The sequence below is a fragment of the Mesoplodon densirostris genome, chromosome 16 (assembly GCF_025265405.1).
Source record: "Mesoplodon densirostris isolate mMesDen1 chromosome 16, mMesDen1 primary haplotype, whole genome shotgun sequence".
NCBI lineage: Eukaryota > Metazoa > Chordata > Mammalia > Artiodactyla > Ziphiidae > Mesoplodon > Mesoplodon densirostris.
The window spans coordinates 32,509,668-32,523,422 of record NC_082676.1 but is presented as its reverse complement, the minus strand read 5'-3'; the positions used below and the strand labels follow the sequence as shown (position 1 = coordinate 32,523,422).

At 42.0% G+C, this 13,755-nt stretch overlaps 1 protein-coding gene across 2 annotated transcripts; it reads right to left on the bottom strand.

Annotated features, from left to right (window-relative positions):
- Nucleotides 1–879: 879 nt before the first annotated feature.
- Nucleotides 880–13,439, bottom strand: PRNP (prion protein). Of its 2 annotated transcripts, XM_060120266.1 has the most exons (3): nucleotides 13,331–13,438; nucleotides 10,579–10,677; nucleotides 880–3,455 (listed from the first exon to the last, which is right to left on the bottom strand). In XM_060120266.1, the coding sequence occupies exon 3, from the start codon at nucleotides 3,443–3,445 to the stop codon at nucleotides 2,672–2,674; it is 774 nt and encodes a 257-aa protein (XP_059976249.1). In that variant the 5' UTR covers nucleotides 3,446–3,455; nucleotides 10,579–10,677; nucleotides 13,331–13,438; the 3' UTR covers nucleotides 880–2,671. The 2 variants fall into 2 exon arrangements, with proteins under 2 accessions (XP_059976249.1, XP_059976250.1); XM_060120267.1 differs by lacking the exon at nucleotides 10,579–10,677 and having other exon boundaries at nucleotides 13,331–13,439.
- Nucleotides 13,440–13,755: the final 316 nt, after the last annotated feature.

The following is a 13,755-nucleotide window of genomic DNA, read 5'->3' as shown; positions in this document are numbered from 1 at the left end:
AATGATTGAAGCCTTCCCAGTGGGCTATTTTTGAGAAAGTATGATTGGCAGATAATGAATAGTTTATTTTTAAATAATTAGAAATATGGTCAAAAGGGCTGAATGAAAATAGTCCTAGAAATTTTTATGTTAATGATTAACTTTGAGTAATGCTTTTGAGTCTTTGTATATGTCATTTGTTTTAATAGTTTTGTGAATGGGGTTTCAAGATGTTGATTTTTATCTTTTCATTTTTAATGCAAAGTTGATCCTCTCTTTAGATATTGAACTGGCATTTGCTAACGTATTAATAAATATTATGATTTCAAACACTGTCATTTTTTATGATTATTTCCTGCTGCTGGTAAGTTACAGATGCAGAAGAAAACCTCTGTGAAGGAAAACTGAGAGCTGGTACTTCACACTTGTGAAGAAGAAAACATGAAGAATGAGTTGAAACCCTGTGACAAAGGAAAGTGGCCTACTGACCGTACGGTGTTGAATTTCAATCCAAAGAGTGATTGTTACCACGTCTCACAGTTTATAACCTGAGTTGGTGTTGAGGGCAGGGATGGGCATAAAGTAGATAATTTAGTTTGTTAAATCTCATCTTAATCAAGAAAATCCTCTATTTCAAAATCCAGGACAGAAAAAATCTTCCAGAATTCAAGGACTGTTTTCCTCTGCTGCAGAAGTGACTTTGCCAGGTACTTGTGGAAACAAATGAAAAGGCAGCAGAGAACAGCTGGCGTGTGACTGGGAGTAAGGCTGAGGCAGGATCAGGAGTGGGTGTGTTAAACATTGGCCACCACAAGCGGTGAATGCATCACTTTGCTCAGATTAACCCCCAAAATGAAGCTGCCAACATGGGGTGCACAATGGTAAAACACAACTGCAAACTTCAAGGAAGATGCTCCTTTTAGCTCCTGTTTAATATTAGTCAGATATTAAACACTTATAAACTTTTAATACAACAAAGCAAGTACATGCCAAGCTACAAATATAGAAAATATAAAGCACATGCATATTTCAAATACCACTCTGTATTCTTATACAAAACTATTCAGTGCACATTGTAAGCCTAAGGACCACACAAAAGGGTTTCCTTTAAGTGTTATTAAGTATTTAGTACCTTACAAAAACAGGTAATGCATTAGATAGTTCAGGTGTTAATCGCTCTAACCAAAATTTCTAAGTCTGTCATATGCAATATATATATATATGTATATATATATATATATATATATATATATATATATATATACATATAAATTTTTTTTTACATAGGATACCCACAAAGTGCAAGCCAGTAATAACAGTGCAGAATAGTAATGTATATCTGCTAGGTGACAATATTGAACAACCCAGGGAATAATTTTACCTTACTTAAATAATGGTAACAGAATTTCTTTTTCCACTTTGAATGGATCATATTCCTACCACCTCTAACCTATTTTTTTTTTTGGAATGCCTCCCTATTCTTTGATTCAAAAGCCAATTCCAGAAACTAAGGACCTAATTCTATTTTTTGACAATTATGAGATAGCAGTAAAGAAATGAAGGCATTTCTTTTCTTTGTACACTAATTGTTTTCTTCAGAACATAATCCTCTATATTTGCTGTTACACTCTTACCAGTCCAACACCAGTACTGGCCCAGGAAGGATTCAACCAAATGAATACCGTGAAAAAAAAAAAAAAAGAATACCGTGATTTTTATAGGTGCAGTTTCCTCTATGTTAAAATCTCCTGGCTTCATCCAAACAATGTTAAAATCATTCTGCTTTCCAGGTAAACAAACAAAAGAGATTTGCTCTCAGTGTCCAGAAGGTAGTTTAATTAAAGTACCTTAATTATCTATAGTTTATATTACTAAAGAAAAGAATACCACATGAAGGTGCTTTAAACATCCAAAATGGGTGGCTGTCTCCGAGGGCACCTCTTCCATATGTTGGAAATTTTTAGTCTCAGAAGGCTTTCGTATTATGTTAGTTATGTTCATTCCCTGTGAAAATGTCCTCTGCTCAGAAGTCTAGTGTTGCACGAATATCCATTCTTGATGCAATAGCTGCTGTGTAACCTGTACTGCAAAATGCAAAACATCCTTACAGTTCTCTGCAGACAGAGGACACATGCTTTCCACCGGGTTGAGCCTGGGCCCACAAGCTAAGGATTTCTAGTTTTATTTTTTGAATGAATATTATGTGGCCTCCTTCCAGATTTGGCAAAAATGCTGTCTGAACAGGGAAATGCAGTCAGGTTTTCTTAAAACAAATGAGGAAATTGCTATAAAGTCACTGCTAAGATGGGACATTAGTGTACTGAGCTCTAGCTGGAGAAGGAGCTGGAGGTATTTAGGCAAAGGTATTTGAAGACTGCTTTGAGAATTGTTTTAGCCTCAATCTGTTGCACTAGACAAAAAATAAGCCTAGATCAACCAATGACTATTTGCTGTTACACTTTTACCAGTTCAGCGCTAGCGTTGGCCTATGAAGGATTCAATCAAATGGGGCTTGAATAAATAGCATCTCAGATCTACTTTCCATTTCCCAGTGCTGTAAGTGCCAAGGGTATTAACCTACAGGTGACGAACAGAGAAGCAAGAATGAGACACCACCACTAAAGGGCTGCAGGTAGATACACCCTCCCCCAACCTGGTGAAGATTAAGATGATGAAAACAGGAAGGCCTTCCTCAACCCACTATGAGGAAAATGAGGAAAGAGATGAGGAGGATCACAGGAGGGGAGGAGAAGAGGATCACACTTGCCCCTCTTTGGTAATAAGCCTGGTATTCTCTCTGGTACTGGGTGGTGCACATTTCCTCCACCACACGCTCCATCATCTTGATGTCCGTCTCAGTGAAGTTTTCCCCCTTGGTGGTGGTGGTAGTGACCGTGTGCTGCTTGACTGTGATGTTGACGCAGTCATGCACAAAGCTGTTCTGGTTGTTATACTGATCCACTGGCCTGTAGTATACCTGGTTGGGGTAACGGTACATGTTTTCACGATAGTAACGGTCCTCATAGTCACTGCCAAAATGTATAAGGGGCCTGCTCATGGCACTCCCCAGCATGTAGCCGCCAAGGCCCCCTACCACCGCCCCAGCTGCAGCAGCTCCTGCCACATGCTTCATGTTGGTTTTCGGCTTACTGGGCTTCCACTGATTGTGGGTGCCACCACCTTGACCCCAGCCTCCACCACCATGGGGCTGTCCCCAGCCACCACCGTGGGGCTGACCCCAGCCACCACCGTGGGGCTGTCCCCAGCCACCACCATGGGGCTGACCCCAGCCTCCCCCTCCCTGGGGTGGATAGCGGTTGCCTCCAGGACTGCCCTGTCCTGGGTATCGGCTCCCCCCAGTGTTCCATCCTCCTCCAGGCTTTGGTCGCTTCTTGCAGAGACCCATGTCACTCCACGTGGCCACAAAGAGAACCAGGATCCAATTGGCTATGTGGCTTTTCACCATGATGACTTATCTGCAAAATAAAGAGGGTGTCAGCGTTGTGTGTTTATGTTGAAAACACTTAACGTCCGCAGCATAATGACTGACTGCATAGCAGTGGCATCAGCTATAAATGTTCTTGGTCATAAATGTTCTTCACATTCCATGTGTTTTGCAACACTTACTGCAAAAGTAATTGTAGGTAAAGGGTTAACACAGCTCTTTCTCCTTCTCTCAGGACAAATTTGACCTTAAGATAATTTCTGGCTCTGTTTCCTAGAAACTTGATAAAGGTGGAATGCCAGCAACATTGCTTATGATAAAAATAACCTCTGGTTGATACATTGTATCTAAACTGGAAGAAACTATAAACACCTGGCGGGTTTGCCATAGCTTTGAGCTTCTCGGAAGTAGTGATTTGGGCTGTTATGAGGGATATGAGCTCCTGGAACCTCCCGAGACCCTGGCATGGCCCCTATGGAAGTGATTCTAATGTCCAGTTAGGAACACCCCAGGTAGGTGCTGAAATTATTAAATCACTTTCTAAATAGCTGGCTCATGTCCTCTTTCCTCCCGCAGGAATGTAAGCAGGAAATGTCTCCTTTGTTCCCTGCTGTCTCCTCAGGGCCTGGCACAGAGCATATACATAATAGATACCTGTTAAGTGAAGGAATTAATATCCTCTGAACATATAAATGCCAACAAGAATTTCCTCAAAGAAATTCTCAATACAATACATTTTTGGAAACAGGAAATGTGCAAGATTCTGCAAGCCCACCTATAAATTCATTTTTCTCTCTATAGACAGAAACAAATGGGGCTGTTCAAAATGGGGTAAGGAAGGCTGTGTTCACAAGATTGCAGTCACTCACTCACTGAATGAGTCTTAGTTCAGCATTTAATGGTTCATGAGTGGCTTATTTTCTCCTAATTTTTGGTAGAAAAGACACATATCGTATATGAAAGGGCTAGCACGGCTTAGGAATAAACAAAGTATCCTGCATGATAATTTATGAACCTTTGCAGAATGTACATTCATCAGTTAAAAACCTCCTTTCAGATTGAAGATCTCATTTACCCTGGGTGCTTGGTTCCAAGAGCAGAGATTAAAGACATATAGAATGATCATTAGTTTCTACTGTACCCCAATGTCAAACGATATGCTCCAAAATACCATGTGCCACAAAACCAAAAATGTCATACGTTGTAATGCTGATAGTAGTCTTATCCCAGCACTGGGACATCTTCAAATAAAAATGGCATCTAATATTATAAAATTATTTTTCATAACTTTCAGAACTAAAGACTAAATTGGATAATATTCAGAGGAAGACTGATTAAACAAATAAATGAATTAACACCCTGTTTGTTTCTACTATCATTATTGAAATGTCTTGGTGTAAATAAAAATATATTTGAAAGTTATAAGCCCAGTTAAACTGCTCAGAATATGCCAATTAGGATTTTTGGAGGCTCTTTTGTGTAAGGTCAGAGGGACAGGGTCCTGGGATATGCTGACTGGCCTCAATCTTGCATCCACATCTCCTGGCACTCAGTCTTCTGCAGGTCTGCTTCCCTGATCTATTCTCCATTTGCTAATGGGGCTCAGCTCTTGGCTTCCAGGCTGCTCACAATTCTGCTTAAACACCTCAGGGAATCGAACAAGGGGATTATCACCTTCTGGAAAGCTTGGTGTTTGACGTGGAAGATGAAAGACTGGAAGAATCGAGGTGGCACCCAGATTTCTGGATTGGGCAATTGTGTGGACAGAACAGAGAAGGTGGAGCAAGTCTGGAGGGAGACAAATGTGGTATGTGGCTTTGGCAATGCCATTATCAAGCTACAATGCCATTATCAAGCTGCCTACTGGGACAAGAGATACCAGTAGGCAGTTAGCTTGGTGAGTCTGGAGCTGAAGAATGACCATGGACTGGAGATACAGGTAATAGGGCATAAGGGCCATGGGCATATGTTGCTGATCAGTACTTTAAAACTGAATATTAAAGTTGGATGATCATAAACTATATTAAGACAAGATCATTTTAAAATCAGTTGAGAACAAAAATAGCAACATTTAATTATAAAAAGCATAAAAAATAACTACATTTTGAAGCAGAGAATCATTTCTAAGGATAAGGACTCAAAACTTAATGAGACCTTGGAGAATCTCTTTCTGTTTGTGATAAAATAAGGAAGATCTTATATTATTAATCCAAACTTCTCACTCTACAAATTAGGCCACCAAGATTCAGAAAAGTCAAGTGACATATCTATGATTATAGTGTTAATTAGTGAAATTGCTAGGAATAGAGACTAGGTTTCTGAATGTCTGGCTGTGCTACGACACTTCATATAAGATGCTCTCAGAGAATGGTCAGGTTGTGGCCTAACACTCTGGCACATTTGAAGACATTAAGTATTTGACAACAGTCAATACCTATTTATCACTAAGAAAAATACTCTTAGTAGACTAGGAATAGGAGGTAACTTCCTTAACTTAATAAAGATTATATAACTAAAACAGCAAACACAATAAGTAAGTTTTGAATGTAGTCCCTTTAAGATCAGAAACAAGACAAGGATGTCCACTGCCACAGGACTGGAAGTCCTTCCAATGCCATATGCAAAGACAAAGAAGTAACTGGTGCAAGAACTCCAAGGAAAGAGCTCCAGCTGACAATATGTGGAATTAATGTCATCAAAAACATAGAAAATTCAACAGACTCAACAGAGGTAACACGAGACACCTAGAGTTCAGCAAGGCTGTGGGATACAAGATTGGCCTACAAAAATCAGCATTTCTCTACACCAGCAATAATCAACTAGAAAAAAAAATTAATAAGATAGTAATAATTTCAACCCAAACTATAAAGTGTCTAGGATTGGGCCTCCCTGGTGGCGCAAGTGGTTGAGAGTCCGCCTGCCGATGCAGGGGATACGGGTTCGTGCCCCGGTCTGGGAGGATCCCATATGCCGCGGAGCGGCTGGGCCCGTGAGCCATGGCCGCTGAGCCTGCGCGTCCGGAGCCTGCGCGTCCGGAGCCTGTGCTCCGCGACGGGGGAGGCCACAACAGTGAGAGGCCCGCATACCGCAAAAAAAAAAAATAAAATAAAATAAAGTGTCTAGGATTGACTTAAGACTGAGGGAAAAAAAAAAAAAAGAACATTAGTAAAGAACAAAGAAGATGATCTGTAAACATGGAAAGGTCTTGGTTGGAACAACTTAGTACTATAAAGATGTCAATTACCCCCAAATGAACTTATAATAATAAAATGACAATCAAAATTCCACCTCGATTTTTTGAGGAATTCAATAAACCCACAAGGGGTAAGAAATGTCCGCGGGTAGCAAACTCAACCTTAAAAAAGAAAAGAGGAGAGAATCTACTGTTATCAGACATTAAATCCTATTACAAAGCCATAGTAATAAATATGTAATAAATATGATAACAGTCTAGAAACGGACCTACAGATCAAAGGAAGCAGAATAGCAACTTCAGATATAAACCCATGTATATATTCTTTAGTACGAACATGATAAATGATAAATCGGACACCACAAATCAATGGAGAAGGAAACGTTTGTTTAGCAGATGCTTCTGGGAAACTGGAGGAAAATAAAACTAGGACCCTAACACCACATGCAAATGCAGACTCTAGAGACCTAACTGTGAAATGTAAAAGTTTTATGAATTAAAAATCTTTGTGGGGGGCTTCCCGGGTGGCGCAGAGGTTGAGAGTCCGCCTGCCGATGCAGGGGACACGGGTTCGTGCCCCGGTCCGGGAGGATCCCACATGCCGCGGAGCGGCTGGGCCCGTGAGCCATGGCCGCTGAGCCTGCGCGTCCGGAGCCTGTGCTCCGCAACGGGAGAGGCCACAACAGTGAGAGGCCCGCGTACAGCAAAAAAAAAAAAAAAGTGGGATGGATTGCCTTTCTATTAAATTATAAAAACAGATGTTAGAATCAATGCATTAAACAAATATTTATGGAACAGCTAGTATGTGCCAGTTTTTAAAGAAATAGAAAACTTGACAATAAACCATAGGAGAAATGGAGAAAAAAGTTACTGTACAATAGCCATTGATTAGTTTAACAAATATTTGTTGTCTTCTAAGGGTCTATCATTGTGCTGTGGCTGAGGACACAGTGGTGAGTAAGATGTTTAGTTTGTGGGTTCAAGGACTAAGGAAGATAAGTGTCTGGAACCTGAAAGACAGTGGGAAGCCATTTAAGGGTCTTAGGAGAATAACATCACAGGATCTTTTTCTTTTTCTTTTTTTTTTTAAACAAAGTTCACCCTGACTGTTGTGTAAGGAGAAAATTTGGGGGGCAAGAAAGGAAATGGTGAGACCACTTACAAAACAATTGAAGGAAGATGGTGGTGTGGCCTAGGACTGTGCCAATGCAGTTGAGGAGCTGTGAAAAAATGGGATGTATTTTGCAGAAAGAACCAATTAAGCAGATAGAGTGGATTGAGGAGTGAGAGTTGATCAGTTTTGTGGCTTTCATAGCCAGGCAGATGGTGGTGATGCCATTTATTGAAATAGAGGAAACGGATGGAGGGCCATGCTTGTAAGAGAAAATAAAGTTTTCATTTGGACATATTAACTTTGCTACATCTATGAGCCATTCAAGTGGGAGTATCAATTCAGGCAATTGTTATAAGAATCTGGAACTCAGTAGAGATAAACATTTGGGCAGCCTCACCTGAGAAGTGCTGTTAATAGCCAAGGGAATAAAGGATCGAAATTCAAACTCCAGTATTCTGAGTGAAGGGCTCACACTCTTAGCCATCCAACCTCCAGCAACATGGGTGCCAAAATCCAAAAGAAAATACCACCAAGCTGATTTTGATAGTTTAGTAAAAGAAGAATACACTGTGACCAATAAGGATTATTTAGAAATACAAAGATGGCTTAAAATCACGAAATCAATTAACCTATTAGTAGGTTAAGGAGAAAAAAACACAAAGATTCTCTGATGTTGAAAAGTTTTCAATTAAAATCTACATACATTCCTGATTTTTTAAGGTTAAGCTGTTGAAAAAATTTCCATAGAACTAGAAAGTAATCCCTTTCCATCTTCAAGAACAGCCATCACAGACACACAGCCCACACCCTACCTTAACTGAAAGAGGAAAGGCATTCTCCTTAATATAATGAACAAGACAAGAATGCAAGCAATTGCTGCTATTTTAGACTATTATGGAGGTTCTAGCCAGGTATGAGTTTCTTTTTTTTTTAATTAATTTATTTTATTTTTGGTTGCGTTGGGTCTTTGTTGCTGTGTGCGGGCTTTCTCCAGTTGTGGCAAGCAGGGGCTATTCTTCGTTGCGGTACGTGGGCTTCTCATTGCAGTGGCTTCTTTTGCTGCGGAGCATGGGCTCTAGGTGTGCAGGCTTCAGTAGCTGTGGCACATGGGCTTCAGTAGTTGTGGCTTGCAGGTTCTAGAGCTCAGGCTCAGTAGTTGTGGCGCATGGGCTTAGTTGCTCCGCGGCATGTGGGAGCTTCCTGGACCAGGGCTCAAACCTGTGTCCCCTGCACTGGCAGGCAGATTCTTAACCACTACGCCACCAGGGAAGTCCCAGGTATGATTTTCTATCTGGAAAATCCAGGAAAATCATCCAAAATTTTGTCCTAGAATAAATAAGTGAGCTTATTAAGGTGGCAGTTTTTGAAATCAACATATAGAAAAGAGTGAATACTCAAATCAGTTGTAATTATTTAGAAGATTTAGTGTGAAAAAAAAATCCCACTCATAGTGGCAACAAAATATTCAAAATATCTAAGATTTAACCTAAAAATAAATAGACCTTTTAGGAAGAAAGCTGGAAGACTGGAAAAAAAGAGAAAGACAGACAGTGTTTTTAGTTGGGAAAATCAAGACTGAAAGATACCAATTCACCTCCAAATAATCATAAAGTCAACGCAATTTCAGTCCTAATTTAAAGAGGATTTTAAGGAATATGATGAAATGATACTCAAAATTAAGAAGACTAAAGAAGTTATTGAGCAGGAAGAAAATCTAGGGTATACTTGGCCTGCCAGGCACCAGAATGCATTGCAAAACTAAAATAAATAAGATCATGTGGCATTAGTGCATGAGCAGAATGGCAGAGCGATGGAACTAGAGAGAAGGAACAAAAAAAGATCCATATATTATGTCATTCATCCTATTCCCATGGGGAATACACGGGACTGAGAATCAGAGCCAGGAGGAACTTGTCCAGTGGTCATGTGCCAGGGACCAAACTTCTGATACTTAAAACATGTTACACTCTTGACACTTAATTGGTTAAATTGGGAACTGGCACCAAATAGTCCCCCTACCCCCCACTGCCCCAGAAAAATTTCCTGTCTTTCCTGAGCTAAGTGGAACTCATGTGTCATATTTTTATCTTTTGAGGTCATTGCCCCTTAAAGAGCCTAATGCAAGCTACTCAAAATTTTACAAACCGCTCTGGGGTGGGGGTTTTTCACGGGCACTGAGGCCTAGCCCTGGACTGAATAGGGCAAAGGGCCTGCATCTGATCCATCTTCAGAATTATGTGAACAGCTTGAAAAAAAAGCAACATTGCTAGAGCCTACCCCATACCCCAGGAGAATATGGTTAGAAGAAAAAGGATGAACAAACAGGAAAAATTATCCCAAATGTAAGAATTGCTACACATGCTATTCACTCAAGGATTATTTTGCTGCAGCCATCACAGCTTTAGATACAGGCATGTTTTGAATGTTTCACATGCAGCCGTTCACAACTGATAAACTGGCTGCCTTGGAAGAGGAAATAAGATCCAAAAAGAGAGACTGGAATAGGTAAATTAAAACTACAGCTTAGAAAAACTGTCACCTCATAAAACCTTTTGTCAGTGTTAATTTGGTGGAGAAATGTTTGTAATGTTACTGCTTTTATTATACTATTTTTAAAATGGTTGCTTCCTTACATAACTCAGAATGATTCTAGAGAAAGCCCTTTCCCTGCAAAATCAAGATGATTTTACAAGAAAGGATGATATAATAGGTGTGGGTTACATATGTAGATCCAAGTTGCCTCCAGAGCAAGGATTTGTGATCACAGCCTTTCGAGGCCCTTATCTTCTGTGACAGCTGGGAACTTTCAACCATCACAAGACCAGAGGGATTCCACAGGGTACGTACATCTGCTTTGGCTCAGCTAAGTTGGATTTGTGTCCCTGGGAAGACAGAATGCTTCGGCTTGGCTGAAACTGTTCAGTTTTCAAATATATTCAGGAGTCCCTAAAAAACAACAACAACAACAACAACAAAAAAAACAGAAAAGAAAAAACTAGAATTGATAAATAAATCTAAGCACTGATTCTTTAAAAGAAAAACCCCATATATAAATTACTAAACCACTAATAAATCTACTCAAGGAAAAAAACGAGATAATATTTGAAAAAAAGAAATGAGGTCAGCTCAAAAAAGCAGCAGCAAACATGACACTGAGCTCTCCCTCTCCCACACACAGAAAGCCGTGGGTCCATTTCCTTAAAAAAATTAACTATGAACTATTTTAAAAATGTTATTTAGAAAAGCAATATATCAACAACAAAAAAGAAAATTAAAATAACCTGTATTTCTATTAAAACTTCATTTTTATTCAGATTTTTCACATATACATTAATAAACTGCATCTGAGTAAGTAGATGCAGTTTAGTAATCTGTACTTTGACTTGCCAGTTTTTTCCAATATATCGCAGACAGGCTCCAAAATCATGACTTGATGGTTACACAATGTTCTTTTCAGTTAATGTGTCATGATTTTCTTAGCTGCTGCCCTGCTGTTATACACTTAGGTTGCTTCTCCATTGGGTCTAATTTTAGATCATTCTGAATGTGTGTGCATATGGCTTTTATTTTTCCTTTCCTGTTGTTTCTTCCATTGCAAGTAAATTCCCAGGAGGGGGGTTTCTGGGTCTTGGCTTAAATGCATCACCAGATTGCTTTTCACAAATTTCATACAGATTCACAATGTCCCCAGTGCAGTGTGGCTAGGAAAAGAATAAAGGTATACATACCAAAGGTCAGTTTTACACAAACAGTTAATCTTGGCAAACTCCTGAAGTAGGTATAATTTCCTCTAGTTTATGAATGAACAAAAGGAGGATGAGGAAATTAGGTAACTGGTCCCAAGCTGTGAAATGATTAGTTGCAGAGCCATCTTTCTAACCCCAAAGCCCTGTCACCTCCCGGGATAACTGAATATGCAAATTTCTAGGCAACCTTCCAGCAGTGGTTGCTGTTACTGTTGCTTTTGCTAATAGTTGCAAAATGATAATACAGACTTACTTTAATTTGCATTGTATTCTATAAACGATTCATCATTTCACTGTTTATCTTTTATAATCTTGATATTCTCCTTTAACAAGTATGAAAAATTTGTGTCAGATAAAAACCATATACAAATCACATCCTAGCTCTGCTTTCTTTCCCTTTCTAGTTAGTTCTTTTTCATTGTAAGAGCTCCTCAGTGTTTGGGTAGGTAAAATTGTTCCTTTTCATTGGTGATATTTTTTTTCTTCTTCAAATCTGAGAGAGCTGTTGATTTTTCCAGAGGTCTGACATTTTTATTCAATTTTCTGTTCCTATTTTTTTCTGATAATTTGATTTGTGAAAATCTTTCATTCTATTCTACCTGGATTTTTTTTGCAAGGAAAAGGGAAACATTTCAAATGTTCAGCATGCTGGGAACTGCTTATTAAACCGTGATTGCTCTAAGTACAGGAAAATAACTCGGCCATGAGATGAGGATAATCATGATCAGGGAGGTGAAACTGCATTGTGTTGTGTACGAACTGGAGAAAAGGAAACTGAAAAACAGAAGGCAGTGGCTTTGACATGGTGAGGGTGGATGTGATGGTGGTGGGCTTATGATTTCAAAAAATCTATTTGCTACTGCTGATACAAATAGAAAAGGACAAAAACGAAAAAGGACTGCCAAAATGGACTTCTCCCCGTTGAATAATAATCAAACGTGAAAGTGCCACCCATACTAGCGGAGGAATGTGGTTCTCCGAGGGGCGCTGCCCGGCCCTGACCCCCGCTCTCGGAGTCCCCCTGACGGCCGAGTTCTCTCCTTCTAGAGGGACAGTCGAGACGGCGAAAAGCAAAGCCTGAGTCCACCACACCTGAGCTCGCAGGAGACACTCTGCCGCCGGCACCTGGACGTCTCAGGCCCGGGAGTGAGGGCGAGGTCGCCCCAAGACTCCGCCCGCCGAGACCGGAAGCCCAGCTCACGCCAGCCTGTGCGGGTCCCCGGGGGTGCCAGAGACCCGCCCGCTGCTGCGTCCCAGGCACCGCCCGGCCGCGTGATGGCAGGCGGGGCCCCCTCTGGGGAGGAGGTCGGCGGCGGCGGCTGGGGGGGCCCCCAGACGCCCCGGGACTCCTCCCTGCCGAGGCCCTGGCCCCGGGTGGGCGCCCGCGTCCCCTCTAGGTATCGGGAGGGGCCGGACCCGCGCCTCTCCCTGGTCCTCCTCGTTGAGCGCCCCAGCGGAGCCCCTTTGCGGCCTTCGTTGGGTTCCCTGCGCCCATTCCCCGGACCTGTGGCCCCCTTGCCGGCGCTACTCGCCCATCCCACTCCCACCGTGGACGTGCGTGGGAGGGGGCCAGACTCCTCGACACTACCCACATCCCTCCAGAGGGGCCCCGGCCAGCCATGGCCCCCGCCCCCATTCCGAGTAAATGGAGCTCGCCTAACCAGGAGGGCAAAACCAAGCCACGGCGTCCGAAAACCAACGCGCTCGCTGGGTAGGCCTGACGCGTTGCGCGCCCTCCGGACCCGGACCCGGCCGTGCGCCCTCGCACCTCGGCCCCAAGGCAGGGGTTCTGACGGCCGGCCTCTGCGCCCAGGGCCCCAGCTGGGAGGTTAAAGGGCGATGCGGCTGTTTACCTGCCTCTGCGGGAGAGAAGAAGCTCGCAGCTCGGCGGCTGTCAACGACTGGCGGCGAGGGCCGGCGTCAGCGCGGAGCAGAGGAGGAGATGAGGGGGCGGGGCCCGGAGGCGTCTGCCCGCGCCCAGGTCTTACGCGCAGAGGCCCAGCCCTGCCAAGCAGGCCCGGGAATCTGAGTCCCTTGGAAAAATGAGTTGGGATTCGCTTAGACGCTTGCGTCAACTAATATCGCCTCCCCGGCTGGCTCGTCACTCCTTGAAGTTGCTTATTGACTATAAAAATCATCTTTAAAGGAAAATTCGGCCCAAAGCCCCAGCTCCACGTTACGTAATGGAGAACACGAGAAAATGAAAGATTAGGGAATGAGAAAGCAACTTCTGGAACTTTGGTAACCAGAAATTTCTAAAGAGGAAGAAAATTCTGCT

Coding starts and splice junctions, on each gene's coding strand:
- PRNP (XM_060120267.1), bottom strand. CDS start 3,445: ATGGTGAAAAGCCACATAGCCAATTGGATCCTGGTTCTCTTTGTGGCC.